The following is a 25,928-nucleotide window of genomic DNA, read 5'->3' on the forward strand; positions in this document are numbered from 1 at the left end:
CCGGAAGTGGACCGGAAGTAAACCGGAAGTGGACCGGAAGTAAACCGGAAGTGGACCGGAAGTGGACCGGAAGTAGACCGGAAGTAGATATGTGTGGGTGGGTGTGGGTGGGTGTGGGTATGGGTATCTGAGGGGGTTCATACTTTCTGAGGGGGGTCATACTTTCTGAGAAATTCCCGAGGGCTTTTTTACAAAAATCTTGGATTAGACGGGGTTCCACACTAGAGCAAAAAGCTCATATGGGCATGTTGAGCTTGTTTTAAGTGTAGCCAAATCTGCTTGAGGGGGGTTCATACTTTCTACACTTGTAAGTGGTCCTGGTAGTACAGTCAATACCACTACTGGGGGGTATGACCAGAGACAGCAAAACGCACGACTTATTACTATATACTAACGTAAGTATATAATTATGAGTATTGTTAACATTTTTACTAAAGAGTTTCAAAAGACGATGTGCATGAACTAGGGTAGTGGATGGGACGTTCAGGCTACAAATGGGTCTCACATAACATTCAGAACGAGATCGTTGATATATTAGGGAGATCTGTTTTGCGCTCTGTGGTAGCAGATATTAAAAGTCGGAAATGTGAACAATTGACATTCTGCATTCGAACTGTGAATAAAAATTTTGATATTTTTGAGGAATTCATGGGCTTTTACGAGATTCCGAACACTGAGGCCAAAACTTAAGAAAAGGGAGAGAGTGAGTCATTCATTAATTTATTTCAGTGATCAGAGCCCTCCCAATAATTTTGACAAGTCGGCGCCCCTGTTTGTGCATTTAGGTTAACCGCAACGTTAGGTGGTACGATCATGTCCGAATCAGTAAGCGCGCCATTACGTTCTTTTCCAGTACCGTTTCAGGTGTCCGGATTGAATAGCGCAGTTGCTACTGTTTCTCACCAGGTGTCAGGAGCCTGATACTGATCCCATCACCTCCTCTATGTCGGACAAGCCTTCCCGATGGCTTAATGGTAACATCGTTGCCCTGTAAACAAGGGGTTCCGAGTTCGATCCCTGAAGAGAGGTACAGATTACCCTATTTGAAACGCAAATTATGGCAGACCTGAAAATGGTGGAGCTTTACCTCCACATCACGGCATGGTGAAATGCAGAGTAGTAATGTATTTGCATATAAATATACAACGTTTGCTTTATTATCGTGATAAGTTGAGCCGACCTCCGTCGTGTAGTGGTTAGCACAGCGCGATACGACGCCAAGGGTCCCGGGTTCGAATTCCGGCACGAGCATGGGTGTTCTTTGTGAATGTCCCTTCATCAATTTCATCATATCACACATCCTCACCTTTGCGATTAGCCAAAAGTGGCAGAAAAGCGAAGTAAAATGAATTAAATCATGATGACGATGATGCTTGTTGTAATTTAGCGTCGCTTTTTGCCATTTTTGGATATTCGCGACGATGAGGATGAGTTATGATATGATGAAAGTGATGAAAAGACACTCACAAAGAACACCCAAGTCCTTGCTCGTATTCGAACTCGAACCCTTGGTGCCGTAGTGCTGTGATAACCACTTTGGCACGGAGATTGATAATAATAAACCAAATCAATCAGTAAATCAATCATCATCTTGGTCTAGTTATATGTGTATGAAACACCTAGAAACCTTTCCAAATAACTGAAATGTAATCTGCATTCAGAAAAGAGTGCACCGATTCCTGTAGCATACTGCAAAGGTCATCCGTGCATAAGAAGGCCAGTGAAGCCCAGTCATCTTGCCCTTGGACCAGGAACAAGTTCAAGGTCCACGACTCACTCCAAGCAACTCTCACATGATCATCAATACAAGTTTTCCTTCTCCCTAACCACCTCTTTCTTTTTCCCCGGCCCTCTCATAGATCACGGTGTCCAACTATCCTGGTTTCGTCTCGACTGCCTCAATAGGAATTAGTGGCCGGCGTGCCACTTCTGTCTGGTGGGTGATCGGTGAAAGGGAATCTTGATGATGGTGCGACTTGAAAGCCAGAAAAATGATGTTGATTCTGCGAACTCGTGCTGTTCGACCGAATGACGTTGTAATAGCAGGTTCCAGCATTGCAAGCTTAATAGTGTAGCAGCGTGGGATTTTCATCGGGCATTCGTGTCCAGCAGCTCTTCACGAGCAAGTCGTTTCGTCCGGCAGTGAAGAATTGACTTGGGTTGAATTGAGTTTGTGAAGAAGCTGAGTATCAAAATTGCGACCTCTTGTGAAAACTCTTGATTATATATATATGTGATGATTTATTATGATCTTGCCATGAATTTCCCTTATATACTAGAATGTATCAAAAAGTAAGGTGAATTTGTCTGTAAAACCCAGAGTTATTTGTGTAGCTAATTAAATTTTTTGTGTGTGTCAGATACCAAGGTGATACAAGTCTGACGGCAATTACAGCCTTCTACGTCAACCCGTCTGGTACCTAGAGCAATTCAAAGATGGCGCAACGACTTGAACATTACTTCAAGGAGGAGGTGCGCGGTGTTATTAGTTTTTTATGGGTCAAGGGAAAGAAACCATCTGAAATATATCGAGAATTGTTCGGAGGTCTATGGAGAGCGTGTTATGTTGCAGAAACAAGTGTATGTGTGGTGTAACTAATTTGCAAGTGGTAGGAGTAATGTGACAGCTAGTGTTGCCCACGAGACGAGACTTTGGCCCGTCTCGTCTCGTGGAAATGCTGTCTCGTCTCGAAAATATTCGTTTGTCTTATGACACATGGTCAATCTCGTCTCGTCTCGAATTTTCAAAAGCCTATCCCGTCTCGTCCCGTGGGCAACACTAGTGACAGATGATGACAGAAGTGGCAAACCAAAACGTCCATCACCGACAGGAACGTGTGTGACGTGGATGCGATGATTCGTGAAGACAGAAGAGTCAGGTTGCATGACATTGCTGATGCATTGAACATCTCATATGGTTCAGTGAGGAGTATCGTCCATGGCCAACTTGGCTTCAGGAAAGTGTGCGCGCGCTGGGTGCCCAAAAATTTGAGTGAGGACCAAAAACACCACCGAATGGGCATGTCCCTGACCCACCTCACAAGATATGCCCATGAAGGCAGTGGTTCCTATGTCGAATTTTAGTGTGATACCATGTGTCAAACATACTACAGTTTCATATTTTTTTTCTATGCACGTTTTTCAATCAATCGAAAATTCACCTTACTTTTTGACACGCCCTAGTATATTAAATATCCTTCGTTATCCAATGTTTTCTTGAATTTAAAGATTAAATAGTTTAAATAAAATAAGGGGTGAAGACACTCAAATGTTAACCAATCTTCCACGTAGCACATCCTGGGCTGCATTTTGCAGACTAACGAGGCTCTGGCGTCTGGGCTCACTGCTAGTATAATCCTCTGTCGGACCTGTTCTGTCCATGTGTGTTTATGATTGGCCCTTCATTCATCTCATCACCAATCTTCCTCATATTCACGGTTATCCAAAAGTGGCAGAATTAATAAATATTAAGTTGTGGACTTGGAGGTGCTATAAAATTGTAACGGCAGTGGTGTTGTTAGTGAATAGACTAATTTCATTTAGTTAGGATTTATATTACGAATTAATATTATTTTTATTGAGTGAAATATCATTAATCTACATAGCACTAATATTAAAATATTAACATTAGATTGTTACCTTTAATATTAGCTAGCATGAATTAGATAATAACCAAGCGGATGTATAGATATGCACAAGGCCTCCCCGATGGCGTAGTGGAAATGTCGTCGCCTTGCATTGAAGGGGTCGCGGGCTCGGTATCCGATGCAGACACATAGTGGTTACGATTACACTTTAACCTGTTGATCAGGTCCCGATTTGTGCATAGTGTGAACTTAAAAGCACACATACAGTGTGTGCAGAATCCGGACTGTGGACACCAATGAGGATATACATATAATTTCATTAGTTGGTCGCTTTGAGCAAAATACCCCTTTCCCTACAAAAAAGCCAGACAAAGGCCCATTACATTATTTTACGTTTATCTCCGAACTTTCTTTATGAGCCCGCTTAAAAGTAATTCATTTCCAAGATTTAATATTTAAAGTGTATTCTATTATTGTTAAGTTAATCGAACGTTGTATTTTTCTTGCATCTTTTCGAAATCAATGATCGTGTGCAAACATAAGCAATAAATTATCAACATTTTGGTATTAAACGACTTTTGTTATTGATATAAATTAATTATCTTGTGTTACCATCTATGAACCAAGAGTATAGTGGGATCCATGAGTATTGCCGTGCAAATTGTCCATGACTATTTTCATTAATTTTCCCTTCCATCCTGTGTGTTTTTAAGAGCTGGATTTTTATGTATGCTGGCGCAGAAGTTGTCAACAGCTTGTTTTGAGTTTTCTTTTAATTCTTGAAGCTCTTATTAGGTCAAATAAAGTGCACGAACATGGTGATGGACAATTTGCACGGCAATACTCATGGATCCCACTGTACAAGCTTGACACTTTAAGACCGTAATTTCATTGTCAATGAATTAATTGAGGAAAGGGGTGTCTAAAACTTACACGTGTTAGTTGAAGATAATGATAACCAGGCTGTTCTATTGACAAGGGTGCTTGGGGAAACGGGCAATTGTGGGCATATTGGGTCAAGTAAGAGGAACATAATCGTTTCAGTTCGAGTTTTAAGTCCACTTTATGCAAAAAATAAATAAATAGGCTAGTTAGTGTGGGTAAGATGATTGAAGACTTTTGAAGTTCAAAATGTTAAGATTAGTGAAAGTAAAACACTTTTGTTCGTGACTATACATTTTCTATATGTTCGAACATGCAACTAAAATCTGTCCATTGTAAGGAGGGGTTCAATGTAAACAAATATACATGGCTTGTGAGAAATCCTACTGGTTCTGTGCTTGGTAGCTGCGCAAGAATCTTGCGCGTAGGAATATAGTGCATGTGATAAAGCCACAATTATTCATCCCCTCAGCTTCGTCCCGAGTCGAATGAGCACATCGCTCTCCAAACACTTTCGAGCAATTAGTCTCAGATGTATTCATTACCCGTGTGTGGTCCGGGAGAAAGCAGTCAACAGTCAACATCTCATGAAAGCATATATGCTGCTATGAACTCAAACCTATAAACCAAAACAGGGTTCAATTACTTTACTCAGAAGTTCAAGCGACGTTGTGAAGAAAGAATTTGAATTGATATGAATAGGTTTACTGAAATGATCGAAGGGTAGTGAGAAGAGTATCCTCTATCCCTTAATCTCAATTGATTGACTGATCAGGTTTATTTTACTTCGCTTTTCTGTCACTTTTGGCTAATCGCGAAGATGAGGATCGGTGATGATATGATGAAATTGATGAAGGGACACTCATAAAGAACACCAATGCCCAGACCGGGATTCGAACACGGGATCTCTGGCGTCATAGGGCTCTGCTAACCATTCCACCACGGAGGCCACGATCTCAATTGAGGATGGTACAGGTGACAATGAAACAACCGGCCTCTGTAACGGAATCGTCTGCGTAACTCACTACAAAGCCAGAGGGTCCAGGTTTGAACCATGGTCAGACATAGTATATGTTCGTTCCATCATCATTTCATCATTCATCCTCATCGCCGCAACTAACCCATGTGATCATGTATGAATATATAAGTATGACCCGTAATATATTCCTTGTCCAACGTGTATGTATATATATATACAAATGAAGAATAAGGAGGCTCCATTAGCGTGGATAGTTCGTAATATTCATCCATAATTTAGATCTCGACAAATATGTTTTACTCTAGTAAAGGCTAAATCTGTTATTGAAATATAGTGTATTGTTACAAAGAGACCTGTTAGAATTTGGATTGAAAGGCATATCCCTAGGATTGACCCGAAATGTCATCGTAGGAAATATTTAGCGGGGCTGGTAAGTCTACTCATGCATTGTTTGCTACTTTAATTAAGGGGTGATAAACTCGTATTCGTTTTGTCATTTGTAACCGACGTCATATAACCAAAATGAAATTAAACTATGCCACAATTTTGATAGATGTGCAGGATACTGCTTAGGGTAAAATAAACTAACTTCTTAGTCAACTTTATGCACAAATAGGCTGATCGAGACGACTGGACATGCAGTTCAGAACCACTGAAATATGTTCTCATACGGGAAACGAACCCGAAACGATCGAGGGAGGGGGCAGGAGCTGATACGGAAAACCTGTACTTTAGAAAATCTTATAAATAACTCAGAATTGCCATATCTACTCAATCTATATATGGTGTTCCCCTTACTTTAAATTGTTCTCGCTTGAATATTTTCTAGTTTGTTTTTAAAGAATCCGGACTGGGTGTTGTGTTATTCTTGCACAAATAATCAGGCCCGGTTTGGGATATTATTATGGATGGACGATATCGGAAATTTGATATCGCGATATATCGTCAAAAGAATATCGTCACAGGAACGATACGATACGATATTTTTTTCCGAATCGTGATATCGGCGATATATCGTCTAGTTTATATCGCCTGGACGATATTACAGATGAAATAATACTCCTCTGACTTTTACAAAAGAGAGGAGTTAATAAACAGAATAAATTGAGAGGGTCCCAACTCAACTTAATTATACTCATTGTACATAATTCCGTAGATGAAAAAGGGTAAGTTGTTACTGAATCGGCAAATTCATCGGTTATGTTGGAATAGGATATTCATGTTAATCATTTGAACATTATGTTGTATACAGCTGTTGTAAATTCTAAGAGGTATGGAAATTGTTGCAAAATTTGTTGATAGATGTGAAGTTCATCTAAATTGTGCAGAAATGTATTTAGCATGTGGAGATGCATTTTTCATACAAATTATATAACCTAACACTACAGCAAAAAAAGTTGAAAAGGGGGATTTTTCTCTGGTCTATAAGGGGCGTCGGTACTTTGAACTACTAAAAGTTCTAAAATGTGCACAACAATGCCAGAAGAAATTCATATTAAAAGCGTTAATTTGTCATAAAACAAGTAAATACTAAAGCAGGCATATTTCTAGATTACCATAAAGAGGATGTAAAGTCATCAAAATCCTAGCCCTATCTAGGGATGACTATACGGCGTGTCTCGTGTGTGTTCAAACAACTGGAAGAAGTCGGTTTCTCCAAATCATGCAGAGTGTCTCCCAAATTCTGCCTCTGTATAATTGAGCGTTGTTACAACTGTCATTTTTCGGCGAAGAAGATCCTGCCTTCCAGCTTTGTGTAGTTCCATTTTTGAAAAAAGTTACTCTCAAATAACAGTGCCTGGCGCAATTATTGGTATGTAAATTTTGTTTCAAGTGGATTTTGTCACGTCATATAATGCATGGAAGGAAAAGGAGGGCGGGCATAGGAAACTGTGTGAATGCTGATTATTTTCGCTGCCAATTGCCGATCTAATTCTACATGCAAAATGAATATATAACTGTTGGTGAAACTAGGAGCGGAAAACGAGGACATCGAATTGCCAAATCGGCCACTGTTCGGAAGTAATGCAAGTAACGACTTACTGAAATTATATCCGTAACTGCAACAAAAGCGTGTTATTTTTAAAGTAAATATCGCTACTTTACGTTACTCTGCTAAATATAGGACTGGATAATCTACTCCCTAGAGCAAAACCTGATTGGTTACAATTAAAGAATGGTGTTTCTTGTCTTTCCGGCATCCGCAGTAGCATCGTACTAGGACTATGCCCAATTTACATCCTGATTATTATTTTTATTTGTGCGTGTAATGTTTAATTTGACGGTCTAGACAAGCAATCTACACGGACTACCATTGGGCGACATTAGAGCTTTGTATGACTGTTAGATCGTACCTCTGAATGTACCTATTACTATGGGGAAGAATGGTGGATGTACAAGCTATTGTCCCTGTATATCCCGATTGTGATAATTAAAATTATGTTTAAGTTATCAACTACATAGCTAAGTAGTGTTGATGGAGCAATTTTTTGAATAGTGGAGCCAACCGCATGTAAAAAAAACAAACAATATACAGGGTGTCCATAAATTATTTTTACATCTTTAGACGTGAATAACTCGAAAACTATAATAGATAATGACAAACAGTTTTCAACATGTGACAAGAAAACTCATAAAGTTTTTTTTTATTTTCCAGGTGACGCAGATTTCACGAAAAATGTGGACGCCACAGGAAAAAGCTCAGTGTGTAGCCTGGTTTATAGAGATTTGTCCCTAGGCTTTAGTGCCTGAAGCAGCTGCACCTTGTAGGCATACATACAGACGTAACCTCTTATGCAAGTCTTTGTGCACTGTTGCTCGTGGCATTGCCAACTCTCTGGCCGCCGTACGCACTGATTTTGTCGGACTCCTTGCAAACGCCTGCCGCACCCTGTCCACGTTGGCGTCTGACACAGATGGCCGACCCGCCCCCTGTTTATGGAGAACACTACCCGTTTCCATGAATGGTGTATGTCAAGCTCGAATGGTGGGTCGGGACGGTGGTTCCCTTCCATACTGTGTCCAAAAGTTTCGTTGCACTTGAGTATCGGACTTCGTCTCTATAAACCAGGCTACACACTCAGCTTTTACCTGTGGCGTCCACATTTTTCGTCAAATCTGCGTCACCATGAAAATAAAAAAAAAAACTTTATGAGTTTTCTTGTCACATGTTGAAAACAGTTTGTCATTATCTAGTATAGTTTTCAAGTTATTGAAGTCTAAAGTTGTAAAGATAATTAATGGACACCCTGTACTTCTCGTAGTGTAGAGGAGACGTTTGTATGCCGTATGGGAAGGGGTCACTCAAAACTTGAAATGTGAAAATGGGTTGGGGACGAGTGACACCTTGTCTGATAGATATCAATTTGTTGGAAACATTTTTTGGTGCTCAAATTGTACGTTGCTATTTTCATTAGAGTGAAAATTCGACACGGGATAATTTTTTTTCGAAACAGATAATAAAAATACACAAACAAGCAACGTCCTGGATAAAAATGCAGAAGCTAGTCGACTGCCAGTATTTTGCTCTTTAGTTGGGACCCGCTAGGGAAGTGCTCAAGAGAATGCTTCGAAAACTTTTAAATTAAAAAAAAGAAGGTTGAGTAATGGCTCGTTTGATAGGTCTCATAATTGCAAACAAGTTTTGATATATGTAACGATTTTTACGAATAATAAAAACAATCAAATGAGGAGTAGACCATTAGTTCAGAAAACATTTTCCGACAGTGTACCCCAAGGGGTTGATAGGTGTCATAAGAGGATGCGAAATCCTGGAGGGGTCAAGGGAAAATTTCCCCCACCAACAATCTTAAAATGCTTTAAAATCCCTCCATCAAAAATAGGGGGGTAGTTATCGTTATAACAACACGAGATAAGCAATTAGTTTTAACTTCAAATATATTTTACTAAGGATAATATGGAAAGTACACGAAGTAGTGTGTTTTGAGTGTTTCATGCTTTCTCTCTCTCTCTCTTTTGAGAGACCATTAAGAGATCTACACCAATAAAAATATATTATTCCTGTCAACTGTGACAATGGCAACTCTTATTCTGGCCTTCAAATCATCAAGATCAATGGCATGAGTGCTGTACACTCAGCTCCACAAAAAGAAGTCCACGGGTAATGTCAAGGGATATAAGAGGCCAGGCAACTGGACCATGTTTTCCAATCCAACGTGTTGGAAATGTCCTGGCTAATAATATGCCCAGTGTGGTGGTGCACCATTTTGCTGAAAAAGGACTGTTGGTTGACGGTCAGCCAATTGACGTATCAGATACTGCTCCAGCATGTCAAAGTAATTTGTAGCATTAACTGTTCTTCGGCAGAAAATAATGGGCCTATAATGCGGTCAACCAACAAACACACCAGACATTGACTTTGGGCTGTCACGTATTACCTCCCTTATCATATGTGGATTGGTTGAGCCCCAGATGCGTACGTTATGTTTATTGACTTTACCGTACACATGAAAAGAGGATTCATCAGAAAATTCCGCTTTGGTTAGAAAATTGTCATCATCTTTCAAAACCACGCCACACAATGCACTTTTTCATGTGCGGACGCCATTTCAAATTATACAGCTCCTGTCAACTGGGATAGACAAGAAAGTTATTCAATACCTAATAAAAAAAACAAAAACAACTTTGGGTGTTTGTGAATCACCTACAACAAAGTATATTCCTCTATGACAATTACATATTGTGCTGTATGATTTATTGATCGATTTGGTGTTTTAAGTCCACTTTGTGCACAGTAAGGCTAATAGGGACTGGACCTACAATTTATAGTGGGATCCGAACCACTGTGTGCCTCCACCGGGTATCGAACCCGGAACCCCTAGATTACAAGGCAACGACGTTGTTGTGCTGTATGACATCCCTTTGAAATTTTTTTGGGTTTTATGAAATTTTCACGTTTTTTTCTTTCTTCTTCTTCTTTTTCCAAAATTTAAAATCGCCATATCTCCGTTCCTAATTGAGCTAGGAGGATGGTTAATAGCTCGTTGGTCTCTGAATGAAGTCCTCTTTCAGATTCTACAATACAAATTGGGGGTTTCCAATTAAAATTTCACAGTAGTAGGGGAATCAAGTGTGATATCATTGAATAGCTTTCTTTCACTTATTAAACACGTATTTTTTCGTCGATTTCCGATTCGATTTGTATTTCTCACGATATGTGACCGTTCCGGGACTTTTGGACCACCCGGTATAAAATTCATATATATATATATATATATATATATATACACACACACACACACGTGTGTGTGTGTGTGTGTGTGTAAATTAAGATATACCTCCCTCCCATCAAGCATTCGTATAAAATAAAAATGCTGAGAAAAAATGTTGGTGAAAATTTCAAGCCCACTTAATGCTGATTGAGCCTACAGGTTAAAGTGGGATCCGAACCACTGTATAGTGTGCCTCCGCCGGGGAACGAACGCGGGACTCTTCGATTTAAAAGGCGACAGCGTAACTACCACCACATCTGGGAGGCCTAGGGAAAATATAGTAATATGTAAGACTTTGTACTAAAAGAAGAAGCCCTAGACAATATACCTATCCTCAGCACGCCACTGACGTATTCCCTTCACCTAGTGGGAAAACGAAGGCGATTCCGAGCATGCAGGAAGTTACGGCAGCTAGAAGCTCTCGCAAAAAAAAAAAAGATTTCCAGATGAAAATTCCACCGCAGCTTCTTATTCCTTTTATTTCTCCTGGGAATAAGCTTTCGTTCGACAAATGTATAACAGGCTCCCGCCGAATGAAGGTTAGCAGGTTGTGTCGCCCCGAGGTGGAACATTTTCTCCGACGGAGCAACTTCTGCTGCATCATCATCGCTCACACTCTGCCATAATAAGCATTCGGAGAGAGGGGAGAGAAGGGGCAAGTTTTTGCCTCGAGTTCAAGAGCAGATGCGAAGTGAAACTGCACGCCGATTGAAAAAAATCAACAAAAAAAAAAAAAAAACGATAAATAACGTTCAGCCGGAACGCCCATTTTTACTTCCGACCGGGGCAGCAACATTCGTACTTAACAGTGGAAATCGTCACAGATGACGAAAAGAACTAATGAGACACTTGGGAAATTTTTCTACTTTAAATTAACATTGTGTCAATGTATGGAAGGTTACTTTCTAAAAGTACAGTTACAGTTAATATTTTGAGAAAGTAACTCAGTTACAATTATTCTCTCGAAAAAATAAGTCACTGTTATTCTTTTGAGGATGTAACCCATTTACAGTTATTATTTTCGTAGTGTAATTCAATTAAGTTCTTCATTTGAAGAAGTAACTCATTTACAGTTATTATTTTGAGAACGTAATTCAGTGAAGTTCTTCTTTTGAGAACGTAATTCAGTGAAGTTCTTCTTTTGAGAACGTAATTCAGTGAAGTTCTTCTTTTGAGAACGTAATTCAGTGAAGTTCTTCTTTTGAGAACGTAATTCAGTGAAGTTCTTCTTTTGAGAACGTAATTCAGTGAAGTTCTTCTTTTGAGAACGTAATTCAGTGAAGTTCTTCTTTTGAGAACGTAATTCAGTGAAGTTCTTCTTTTGAAGAAGTAACTCATATACAGAATTTCTTTTGATTGATTGAGTTGGTGTTCTAAGTCCACTTTATGCACAGTAAGGCTAATCGGGACTGGACCTACAGTTTAAAGTGGGATCCGAACCACTATGTGCCTCCACAGTGTATCGAACAGTTTTTCTCTTAATAACGTCAATCAGTTACAGTTACCCTTGTTCTGAAAAGGTGTTACTTCCACAGACCCTTCATTGGGTCCACCTTCATGGAATATTCATGAATTTTCTGACGCATTGCGTGGGCCTTGGTTTAGTCTGGGACGTGAAAAATGCTCACTCAAACTTCGATTGTACTCAAACTGAGCAGCGATGCAAGAACATTTTTAGAAGAGGGTGCCAAAGGGTGATGGCAGTGACGGATGGGGGGGGGGGGGGTCACAAAAATTCTCAGAAACTCCAAAGTTAACACAGAATGTTGTCTATAATAGTAATCATGATGCAATTGAGAAGGAAAATATTTTTATCTAAAAGTTGTGGGGAGAGGGTTAGCCCTCGCTGGCCTTCATTGTCACCACTGCATAAATTGATGGCATATTTATTTCTGACCATCGTCATATTGTAATTGTTATTATTACTATTATTAAACAAAATTTTTCAAGCAATCAACATCCGTTTTTTTTAACATGCATTTTTTTTTCATTTCTTACGTCGCTCTTCTGTCTCCTTAGGCTAATCGTGGCGATCAGGATGAATGAACAACATGATTGATTTGATTTGTCCACTTTATGCACAGTAAGGCTAACCGGGACTGGACCTACAGTTTAAAGTGGGATCCGAACCACTTGTGCCTCCACCGGGTATCGAACCCGGAACCCCTTGATTACAAGGCGACGACTCTACTACTACGCCATCGGGGGGACCTGAACAACATGAGTATAGCTTGATGAAGGGACATTTACAAAGAAATGACAATTTCAGGCGTTAATTCGAACCAGTGAACCATTGGTGATCAGGACTTTTGTGAGGCACCTTTTTACATCAAAGTGACAAGCAATACTGTCGTTTGAGAACGAACCAATGAGTAGCAATGTTTCACACAACAAAGACATGTCTCACCGAGGCCGCCCACAGGAGATTTTCTGAGGGGAGGGGCAACAGTGCTCAAAGTTGGGGGGACATGGGGGTGATACTTTGTCCCCAGTTAAATTAAGCATCAGCGACAACAAACTCTGATTTCTTGTTTTCACGCTACAATTTCTCCATTCAAATTATGTGAATTCTATTCAGATATCTTAGGAGGGGGCCCTCTGTCCCCCGCCTTGCTGGTGACCTTGCGTCTCAATTGTGTCTTGGTGTGAAATCACCCTAAGGATCAAGTGGGGAGTCGTCTTCTTTATTTCAGCAGTTAGTTCTGCATTTGTCAATGCTTCCTACACTCGGAGTTCATTTCTTTAAAATAAAACTAGGCTAAAGATGGAGGGAGGTGGGGTTACAGCCCCTTTCAACACTCTCGAGCACGCCACTGAAAAACCAGCATTTCCAGAAGTCGAATTTCCCCCTTAACGATCCTACGGACCACACCCTTTATATCACAAGACGCTTCTGCTTTCAGACTCTGGTGCTAGGGGCAAGTTTCCACTTGGCCGAACAAAGGTAGGTCTCGGTTCGCCGTTGGCCTCAAGAGTTTATCGCGAGCTCAATTTCTTCCCGGAACGTCAGTGTTCTAAACCCTAATTAATTTTCACTTTCAGCCTAAATTCTCTTCCAAGACAAATGAAGTTCCTACAAATTACTTTTTTGCGTTCAGGTGAACGGATGCATTCGCGTGGACAAATGTTCAGTCTGATTTTCCTCGGCTGTTATAAATGTTATTCATAGTTACTGAAGCATTTTGAGCAGTCGTAACGCCCACATATTCAAGTTAGGCATTTCGAGGGCTGTGAAGGGTGTTTTTTTTCCGGAAGGGAAAGGTGTGGGTGTGGGAGGAGTCAAACACCACAGTCGCAGAGTTTCATGGCGGAGTGCTACAGCGCGCTACGACGCCAGTGTTCTCGGGTTCGAATCTTGGACATGGGTGTTTCTTTTAGTGTCCCTTTGTCAATTTAATCACATCATCAATCATCGTCACGATTTACCAAAAGTGGCAGAAAAGCGACGCTAAATAACAAAAATTAAATCAACCTAATATTTTTTGGGGTGAAGTGCATGTAAGTGAATTAAGTTCTAAGCACTTTACAAACACATTGGTATAAAGTGATGATAAACTAGTCACTGGAGTCATTCCACACCCCTCCATAAGATTTTCTTTCAATACCTGTCGTGATTAACATAAAGTGAGGTATCGATTTGGTTCATCACTACATTACGAGAACTGTGCCGTTTTTTTTTATTAACTGATATGGTTTTACAAATTTCACACGTTGATAGAACCTCTACCTCTATAGTAACTCTTCTTCACTGGTGAAGAATAGATCAAAGGAGAAGCAACGTCCCGTCCCGTCAATGAATTCTTGAAGAAGGGGTGCAGGCTATCCGACATCCACAGAAGGCTACAGAATGTTTACGGAAATGAAACCATTGACAAGAATAATCTGCACAGTAGGATGAATAAGTCAAAGAAGGGGAAAGAGCATTGAAGACCAACCCTAGCGGGAGACCATGAAGTGCTACATGAATCATCAGCTACTGGATGAACTGATTCGAGCAGATAGACCACAGACGATTCACAGGTTTTCTTCCGATGTGGTGACAAGGCATGAAACGTGGGCGTATCTTTATAGTCCAGAAACGAAGAATAGTCTTCTCCAAAATCTAAGAAGTTTGTGAAGAAGTTTCTCGAGTTTGAGCTTTCGTTTAAAGTAAACTTTATGCACAGATAGGCTAATCGGGACTGACCCTACAGTTTAAAGTGGAATCCGAACCGCTATGTGCCTCCACTGTGTATCGAACCCGGAACCCCTTGATTAAAAAGGATTCGAGAGTTGGGCTCAACGATGGCATCAATGCATCGCTTGTGACGGAGACCATGCCTGATTGGTTTGGTTTGTTTTACTTCGATTTCCTGCCACTTTTGGCTAATCGCGACGATGAGTGATGGATGATATGATGAAGGACCACTCGCAGAGAACACCCTATGCACATCCCGGTACCCTTGACGTCCTAGCGAGCCCAGCTGACCACTCCGCCAGGAGGCCGGCGGACACCATGCTGAGCAATGTCTTAGTATAGAGAAAGAGGTGCTCTACAAACTATGTCAGTTAATAAAAATGTTATGCACCTTTGCATTACTGGTGGCGATTGGGTTCCAAAACTGAGGGGGAGCAAGTGGGAGGCGGCCACCCACTGCTTTGGGTACAGACCTTGTATCATATTCACTGCTGCGAATACACAGAAACTACAACTTCCACAAGGAAGCGTGTTTAAAGTTATCAGCAGGGAAAATGGCTTACAATTTGATTTCCTAGTTTCTCATATTCCTTAAGACTTAAAGCTACCATTAACCCATCATAAATAATAAGGAAATGTAGCGCGCCTCAGTTCACACGCAATTAAGGCCACCCGTGTAGGTTTCCGATCGCTTCATCCAGCCGGCAGGGCGCCCGGCATTTTACCTCCACCAGTTGGAAAAAGACCAAGTCGGCGACCAGGCACGATATTTCAGGCGAACCAAAAACTTCAAAGGAGAAAACTTGAAGAACAGGTAATGTTTTTTAGAAACTGTGCGTTTTCATCGAGACCAAGACGTGACTTTGACCTGCGACCTTTATTTTTCTCGCTGACCTACTGACACTGACCTTCAAACTCTGGGGGGTTCTGCCTGTGAGGAAGTCCGCAGCGTCGTAGGGGGAAAAGTGGTAGGAGTGGAGAGAGAGTTGGGAACTTGTAATCTTTTCTTCCACGCGTGTGCTCCTTCATAACTCGCGTCAACGTACAGCAGTGATATGCAGTGTTGCCAATTCTACAAACTTATCAGCATGGGAGAAGAAAATGTATGCCGGGTGTTCACCGACCATTGTATAAATCCTCTATATACTTCATTACTTTACGCAATATTTGACGGTAAATAATTTCGATTTTCCCATAGACCAGCTATTTTCAAAAGTTTGTGCTAATAATTATGACTGGGTTTTGATTTACCCTATTTTACGACGCTTTTAAAGCCACTTTTGGCTAATCGTGGCTATGAAGAATGCCATTTTAGACGTGTGCGCTTCAAATTATTGGGGGCGGTGACCCACCTCAACTTTATTTTATTTAAACGACCGACCGCAGTGATTAACGTAACATGAAATTTATTGCCAAAAAAAAACAACAGATATTTAGTCCCGAAAGTGTGCGTCCAATTTCTCGTATCTCGGTGAAGTTTCACCTTTTCTTGAACAAAATATTTATGTATGAACACAAGCAGGCATTCTAAAAGTATTAAGCCTAGCACTCTTAACATTACAAAATCATACAACTAGTATCAGCAATGACGTTATTAAGCGCAACATAAGATCATTCATTACTTCGTTATAACGTATCCGCAAGCTAGAAACGACAGAAAACGTTCATATTAAACACAGTCCTCAGACCAATGCAAAATGTTCCACTTTCTCGCGGGTGTACGGCAAAAACTAGAAAAAAAATCGTAAACTATTTTAAGTTACCATTCCAACATTCATCAGGAGTGATCTAGGAAAATCAAGACTAAAATGGTTCCATTTCAGTCAAGTTTTGTTAGGTATCATGAAATACATACTAATTTCCGAGAAACTGTCAGGAAGTTGCGAAAATTACCTCTATCTGAAGCGTTTCTCTCGTGTGGAAATACTAAGGCTAGGAACGTAATTATAATGCTAATATAGGATCCATGAACGTCTTCAAGGGGAGAGGAGGGAGGGCACGCAAGACATTCCTAAAAAACACACAGCTTTGATTTGCAACGATCTGCGCCAGTCTTCTAATTGTCAATCCATTGCAATAATATAGGCAAATTTCTGTAATTGAAACCACAATTTGTACATGTCTAAAATATAAAATTTAGGCTTACATTCACAGCAATTTCCGGTGGGGGCAGCCTATTACTGACACTCGAGCTGAGAACAAACCTGACCCGTCTAACTTACTCTCAGAGCGTATACTTCTATGCGCTCTGTTACTAGTATTTGGTAATTTTGTCGTATGTTTGTTATTTTACGTCGTTTTCTGCAACTTTTGGATAATCGCGACGTGGTGATTAGATTAAATTGATAAAGGGACCACCAAGCCGGCGATTAACCTATCCACGTAAGCATATAGGAGCATTGTACAATTCAATTTTCACTTGAGGCCTTTCTTTGGTCATGTTAGTCAATTTCCCTTCACTCTATTGCAGAAAGTGAGAGTCTTTATTACATTACACACACCCACACACAAATAAATATTAACGTGCTAGTTACTAAAATGTTTAGTAGGGATAAATGGAAATTAATACTTGTATCTATCATGGTAATATAATAATTTTAGATTGATTGTATACGTTTTGTGGGTTAAGTGGTAGACAGGCTACAGGGTGAACTTCGCCTACGAATAAGTTCTTATTATAAAAAAGTTTCTAATAATTACTTAATACTTACCCTGAGTTTTTTGTTGGGACGAAACACTCCTATGTCTTTACTTCTGCTTTCCACAACCATCGCATGTCTACATTTATATTTGCAATTAGCCCAATACTTCTACTTCATATGCCATATGCCTGGTGTTCTAAGCTACTCTTTCCTACATTCAAATTTTCGCACCAACACGAAGCAATTTCAACATGCCCAGGAAGCTGAACTACGATACTCTCCCTTGTGGACATGAAACAGAAGAGAGTCGAGTAGTTTGCAGAACCGGTTTTCTAACGTGATTCTGTGGAAGAATCTAACAGAACAATGCTTATAGAATCCAGAACATTTAGAAATCTATGAAATGTATTTGAATCCAACCAAAGTTAGTCGAATCTATTTAATGTAACCAAATATTTGTAAACTGTGTTCTAGTTTCAAAAAAGAAATAATATTTTCACCCGAAAATAGTTAAAAAATGACTAGTTCCAGTCATGTGCAAGGGCAAAGTGAAATTGAAAAACAACCGGCTAAAATGTACTGATTTCAATTCGATCTACACGTGAATAAAGCGGGTGGAACGTAACAAATTCTCACACGAATTTGTTCAATATTAATTTTCAAAATGTTAGATATAATCTGTATTAAGGAAAGCTTATCTTTCATACTCTGGTAATATGACATCTGGATTATGCCTTACGCAGAATGCAACATCCTATTCTGATTTTTTAAAGTATAAAGCATTGTCGATTTTGTTTTGAAGAAAAAAGATTTTCTTGAAAAAAATAGTTACTTTCAAATCATATATTCTCACACAGAAATCATGTCAGAAAATATTTTCTCAACATATATAAAATCTCGGCAACAGAATTTGCTACAATCTCCATCGTGGAGCAACGAAACACTATTGGCAACACTTCAAAAATCGTTACGTAGCTTCTGCACTGTAGCGAACGGCACGAAATTAGACCAGGCAAGGTAACGCCATCTACCTACAGTGTTGACTAAAAGTCGGTTTACCGACTTTGGTTTCCAATAAGGAACAATTCCAACTTTCAATAATAATTCCGAAAAAAATTGCTAGAGTACAGTACTTAACATAAAAAAACATGGCGATGTATTTTTCACATTCAAATCCTAACTTGGCCATTGCGAAAAAATAGATTGATTTTGCTTTATTTTACTTCGCTTTTTTGTGTCCTTTTGGATAATTTGCGAAGATGGGAATGAGTGATAATTGATGAATGGACATTCACAAACATCCATGCCCAGGCCGGGATTCGAACCCAGGACCCCTGGTGTCGTAGCGCGATGTGCTAACCACTCCGCCACGGGGGCCGGTGCGAAAAAAGAGAAACACTTTTCCGTGAAATTCATAAGGAAAATTATTTTCGTTACTTTAAGCAGTAGAAAATGCTATAAGCTCGGACGGGACATAAGAAGGTTGACAAAATAGTGAACCATTCTTAAGGTTCATAGATACCTACAGTAGATATTTTCTACACAGAATATAAGCATTTGAAGTTAAAAAAAGTAAAATATTCCAATTATCGTAAAATATTTTCGGTTGTGTAATGTAATTTGCTACAATCTGCGTTTTATTTCATCACATAAAAAGTTCAGCGAGAAAGTCTGTAATAAAATATTGAATTAATTTGGAAAGCATACAGCGTCTTAATGTGACATATCAGGTATATTATCGTTCACTAGAACGAGTTATGCTGCCTAGCAATCTTGTGCTCATTCAAGCGCTGCATGTAACATATGCCCGCCTCATTCAGTTACTGATTTTGTGAAATGCAGGTTTTGTCTAAGTGAACTATAGGCCTGTTGTTCCCAGTACGCAAAACTGGGGAAATCTGTCAGGATTGTCAGGCCTGGGGTTATACTGTGACGACACCTGCTATGGCCTAGTGGTTAGTGGTTAGCCTATAGTGATGTGTATTGGAGTTGTATTGGGTTTGTTTCACATCATTAATTTCGTGTAATAGTCTTTATTGCAACAAATGGAGTTTTCAACCAATTTTCTAATTGTCATTTTTGTTTCTTTGCAGGCATTGTCGCTACTGATCCTTTGCCTGCTATTAGATACAATAGCAATGGCAGAACGTTCTGGATCGAGTCATTTCAGAAGGGATCTACACGAATATTTAAGGCCTCCACCACCACCTCCTCCAGAGCTGAGATTACGACCTCGGTCACCCCCAAGAGGCCCTCAGTTCGCTGGCCACAACAGATCACCACCCAGGATAGCAAGATGGTTCTTCTCGAAAGAGAAGGAGAGGGCGCCTTCACACCCACCAATGTTCAAACCCCGTCCCCCGCCAAGTTTCCACAAGCGACCGGAAATGAGCGAGACCCAGCAGTTCGTCCAAGTGCATTACGGTCCTCCGAGAAAGCACTTCAAGCCGCCCGAAGAGGAGTGCAACCCTTGCAATAAGGTTCCTTGGGTGCCGCTGTCCAAAACGCCGGCCGGGGTGTCCGATCAAGTCATGTCGCTCGTCGCCGCTCCCAACTTGGCCAAATATCCAGGCAACAGCTACGGACCACCGTCATCGTCAGGATCGGGCGTGTCGTACGATGTCTACGAAGGACATTCCAACGGTGCGGGTGGTGAGCAGCTGACAGCGCCGAGTAATGTACCCTCCCATGAACAAGACCAGAGCTACGACCTCCAACCTCCATCCCCAGATGCGCACGCGGACCACTCACAACAGCAGCAGTCCGCTGATCTAGGAAAGGTTGTCATAAACTTTTCAAGCGATCAGAACGTAGGGTCTGACCAGCAACCTTTAGCTCAAAACACCCACGCGCCTCAAGACGACAACAATTTCGATATTGTGCAATCCGTTGAGCATCAGCTACAGCCTCAATCCCAGTCGTCTGGAGCAGGGAACAATGATGAGGTACATCTGGTCCCTCACGATTTGAAACCTCCGCCAATCATCTCTCAAAGCGGCTTCCACTTCGGCCCATCGCAGTCTGAAGACCACATTGAGCAACTGAATGGCCACAACCAAATATCTCAAGAGCAGAGAGGGCACGAAGACAAAACTCCAGGATTACTACCTGGAACCTTCTTCCACACGGTTCACTATCCTCCAAAACCTCATCATTCTCACTACATACCTCCAGATTCTGGAAATGGTAACATACAACAGCAACCACTAAATGCTCAACAGGATATAGGACTTGTTCCTCCAGCACTTCCGCCAAATCATCGGCCTGACAATTCGTTCCTGATCGATCTACAACCTCCAACAGAACAATTAGGAAATCCACCTCAAAATGGGCAACCGTACCGCGGAGACCAACCCCCAGACCCCCACATTGAACAGCCAAACAAAGATCATCAATTTAATCAAAACCAACCCTCTTATGAAGACAATTTTATCTCCGATATTCAAGTGAACCACGACAACAAACATAATGATGGATCTTCGAATTTTGCACAGCCTCCTCAGGGACAAGTATTGTTTCCAGAAAAGAGGCCACCAGAAGTAATATTCCCTGATAAACCAGGCACATTCTCGTCCAACAATGAACACTTCTCGCAACAATATCAACCTGAACCTGCAGAATCGCAGATACCAATTGAGCCTAATATTAACGAGGATTCTGAACAGGAATCCCAAAGAGAATCAGAAAAACAGAACTCTGAACATGTAACGTCGCAACCTATTGTAGATTACAGTCCATGGACACCGACGTCTGGTCCATATTCCACGATTGGCAGCACAAAGTTCCACATTCTCAACCCATCTGGAACTACTGCTTCGCCAATATTCGTAACACCTTCCAAGAACTTACATCCGGACAGCGGTTTCTCATTCGAGTCAAACAATATACTGGGACCAAATTTCGAAGGGAACTTCGTAGGATCTCCAACTAATGAAGTTGCTCAAATTCCTCTTCCTCCAGTCCGTCCTGGAGTCAAGAAAACGAAGCAAATTAGAATAATAGTACCGTACACATCCTCCAATCAGTTCAATCTTCAACCCGGTTCCAAACCTTTCTATGTTAATTTCCAGAGAGATTTGGTATCATCTGGTTCAAATTCCAATAACTCTGGTAGAGTTCAACGTCTTCCCCCGCCTAACAACCAAAGGATTAATAAAGGGAACGCCAACAAAAATCCGCAACAGAATACAGTGCCAGCAAGTAGTGCAAACAGTGTTCATCATACAGTTTTCTCGAACGGTCATGGATTACCCTGGAATCTCCAAACTCAATTTCACCAGCCTCAGCCAACTTCCACATCTGACCCCGCTAAGAGCGAGATCAGCATCAAACCTCTACCTGGAGTAGATTATAGTATACAGCACATTCTGGCTTCCAATATAAGAAATCTGCTTTTGGATGAGGAAATGGACACAAGTGATGGTGAAGACAATCCTGGTGACGACGACCTTATCCGGCTGCAGAAGAACATAGACAAATGGACCGCTCAAGCATATTCAAAACCACTTGAGGATTTCAAGAAGTCGACACCGACGCTATTCCTAAAACAGTCTAAAAATATTCCAGAGGAGTTCCTTCCTCGACCGACCATGTCTATGAATGTTCCATCCACCACAACTCCGGTGGAGAGTCTAAAAGCGCTCTTCCACGAACATCGCTCACGAGTTGCAAAGTCAGGGCCTAGAAAGAAATCTCAGCAAGAGTCATCTACAGATATAAGCGTTCTGAGCACAACAGGCTTCAATCAAGCCAATTGGACGGAAGGATACGACGATCAATTTAAGGCTGTGACATGGGACGACACTCGCCTCGCCATTTCGCCATCAACGAACGAAAAAGTTTACGTTGTGACACCTGTAAGCACCATAAAAGTCTCCACACCAAAACCCAAACCAGTAACCAGCAAGAGCAAGAAGATCCCAGTGGCCAAGAGAATGTCTACCACCACAAACAAGCCTTCCACATCAGTAAATGACATATCGCCTTTCCGGAAAGGACCAGTCTTTATCGTGACCCCACAGACGACAGTGACTCCTCCTGTAACAACGCCGGCGTTCTCCTTCCAATCGCCCAGGTTCCTGATCCGTCCAACTCCACTCTGGTATGGCCAGAGGTTCGAAGCCAAGGACAAGGAAAACTATTTCGCGACAGTCAGCCCGACGGGGCCAGATGTTCCGAACGATAATTGGTCACCAAACAAAAACGACAAAGCCTCTGAAGAGAAGTACTATGACTTTGGAGATATGATAGCTAGTCAATCAAGTAAGTACACATCTTCTTCTTTTATCACATCTATTGCTTGAAACTTTACGTGGACATTTTAAAAAGTATTTTGTCTTTAGAATTATAACCTAAAAGTCTAAATCCCCCTTTTTCTGAGCAGCACATTCTATTCGAATCGAATGTGTATCAAACACAGGAAGCTCGATTTTTTGCATTTTTCATATTCCTGTGTAATGGTCGTTTCTGGATAAGGCACTGCTTCCCGAATTAAAATTTAGGTACCAGTTTCATAGATACACACACAGATACACATATTAAAATCGGATATTTTGTGTTTCGCATGATTCGTACTTACCAATTGTGTATTGCGGAACATAGTTCAAGGTGCCATTATGCTTTTTACACGAAAACAAACACAATTTTTCACATAGAGAGTAATTTTTGTTATTCCCTTTTTTCGCTTCCATAACACACAATATGGCGGCAAAACTTGACTACCGTAGTGGATATTCAGTGTTTCCAACCTTCTACACCGAAAAATACCTACTATCGTGTTCGTCACGTGTGTAAATTGTACATTATGCACGGGTAGCTGACGGATAGCCCCACGAACCATTCCGATAAGATTAGGTTAGGCAAGCATAGTTAAAAAAAAGGGGGTTGGGAACACTGACAGGGGGTTACGTCATCAAACGTATGCAGCATCCTGGTCACATAAGGAAAGCAATGGCAATTGTGCGTCGGTGAGATATTTATCTTGAAAAATACATGATTTCGCCGTCAAATAGATTCCACGAGGAAAGAAAATACCTCGACGAACGTTGGAAACCTTAGAGAAACTCATTTCCGTAAGTAGTTTCTTCTGTAAAAATGAAGAAATGTGTCTCCGATGTATGAAACTGTTACCAAAATTTAAGGACGGATATAAGACGATGAATGTCAGATAACACTATTCATCACCACTGGCATACACAGGTTCTTTTCGGAGAGGAGGCTGGAATTGTAAAGATGGACATTACATAATTGTGTTCTAGAGAGGGTGGGACACACATTAAATATTATATAATTAGCATTTTCAACCTTCGTTTTAAAAGTGGCAAAAGAATAAAAACGGTAATCGGGGATCATTTGATGGGTGGTTTGAATTTAACACTTCGGTTTTGTCGAGTTCTTTACTACTTCCATCTGAAAATCCTGATTTCCTCAAAATTTTGGATGGGCCTATAGCCCCATTAGCTCTCCCTGCATGTGAGCATTTCTTGCCAGAGAAAATACGAAGAGAATAATCTGAATCGATCAATCACACTTAAGTGGAAAACTATTGTAGACGATTTCAACGGCTTTTCCTGCTCTTGAAACAACAGTACCAAAGCAAAGCCACCCTGAGAGGCAATTCTGTCATTATTCCCGAGTCACAACTGTCGTATTTTCAAATGTCCATTTGAACAAAGAAACACGGATTTCAAATGTAATTTGTGCGATTCTTTTTGCGGATAGGGTCATCAGTTTGCCCCAAAGTTTCACGTTTATTTCGACCTGCTGGTGTCACATTTTAACAGCAGTTGCTCTGGGGAATCCACAAATTTACATAGTTTGTAAGCAGGCAGTTGGTAACACTAACCCACATTTTGACCGACATAAGCTATTTTAAAAAAAGAGCGATACAATATAACTGTATGTCAACTACATAATGCTTTGCTATTGCATAACACGGATCAGGTGCTTTAAATTCTAAGTACCAAAGAATGACGTAAGTAATGTGTAAAAAAAACGCTGCAAATGCCCTCCAAATCTCTCACGATTATTTAAATATGCAGAATTCTCACATTCTTGGAATTGCATCATTTTTGTCTGCACGTTTGAAGTTGGTTCTTTTGCATAATGAGGGGATTCTGTGCAGGTCTGGACGTTGAACTTATGCCACATGGCATAAATTAACAGCTGATACATGTGTGTCTGTAAATCAAGGCACCAGTGACAAGGGCATCTGTAGGAAGGACCCGCATTTCAATTTTACACCCATAAGAAAGTCTCAGAAGTTAATGATCTAAAAGTTTTTAAAAAATTAGAGGAGACCGGAGTTGGTTATGAAGGGGGCTGGTTGTGACAAGCACTGTTTCGTGGAAACTATTAGTGATATACGTTTGTTGTTGACAGTGATGGCTCATTAGCAGCCGCATTTCTTATCCATTGTTTGCCAGTTGTGTGCTTCTCCCCAGAGATAAGTTAGGTGGGCGTTTTCTTTTTGTGGGTTTTTTATCCAATTTCTGTGGTAAATATTATTTCTTCTCTTAGTTTTCAATATATCCTGAGAATTCTATTACTTATAGTCACTATGATTCAAGTAAATTTGAACTTGAAGTTGAGATTGAAGGGTTAGAAGTGAAAAAGTATGTATGGGGCTAGTTGTGACAAACGTTAGGGGTTGGTTGTGACAGATGTCGAGTGGTTAAGTGGTAGAGCAGCCACAGGCTGAACTTCGCCCATGAATAAAGAAATTCTAAATTCTAAATTACAGATACTTATGTGAAAAGGGGAAAAGTAAAAGTGAGCAAAGTTCAGATAATGATGATGATTGTTTTTAACACACGTGTACGGAACCATTTTCCAATTCTAAATCTCAAAAGAAGTGGGTCCAGTGATTTGAGTTTAAACAGTGGGTACGTGACGCTTGTACTAAAGGAAAACCGTTTATATCAGTCACAATTGTGACTTTGATGATCACATATAAAGCATCTTGAATTACACAATTCATTATTTCATTGTATTATTATGTTGTTAACGATTATTACCTTTTCATATTAGACTAGACCTACACCATAATTTTCCTGACATGGTGTTAGTAATAGAAAAATCACATGGCGAGACAACTTTTTCATCCTAATGGTGTAATTAATGATGTATCTAATTATTGAAATCATTTTTACTGTACATTGATGATATACAATTTGTCTGTACTATGTACTTCAGAAGTGCTACATACTGTCACAACTAACCCCACACCGGGGGGCATGTTGTAACAAAACACTTCTCCTTCTTCATTTGCAAATACTGTCCTTATGCTGAAACTTGAACAAATATATAAAATAATAGTAATGGCTAATTGTATATACTTGCATTTAAGACAAAAAAATTGTGCAAATAAAGAAAATGTTAAGCAAAAGAAAAAACTATCCTCATTTTGTCACAACAAACCCCAGTCTCCTC

The 25,928-nt window shown here is 40.4% G+C and overlaps 1 protein-coding gene across 1 annotated transcript in view; it reads left to right on the forward strand.

The window, feature by feature from the left end:
- The window catches only part of LOC145985393 (uncharacterized), a 120,059-nt gene that overhangs the window by 90,684 nt on the left and 3,447 nt on the right, over positions 1 to 25,928 (forward strand). Inside the window, exon 3 of the mRNA XM_083119366.1 lies at positions 19,592 to 22,760. Within this exon, the coding sequence (XP_082975492.1) occupies positions 19,592 to 22,760 (3,169 nt within the window). The remainder of the gene's footprint in view (positions 1 to 19,591; positions 22,761 to 25,928) is intronic.

Source organism: Lepisma saccharinum, chromosome 3 (assembly GCF_977018435.1).
Source record: "Lepisma saccharinum chromosome 3, izLepSacc3.1, whole genome shotgun sequence".
NCBI classification, from domain to species: domain Eukaryota; kingdom Metazoa; phylum Arthropoda; class Insecta; order Zygentoma; family Lepismatidae; genus Lepisma; species Lepisma saccharinum.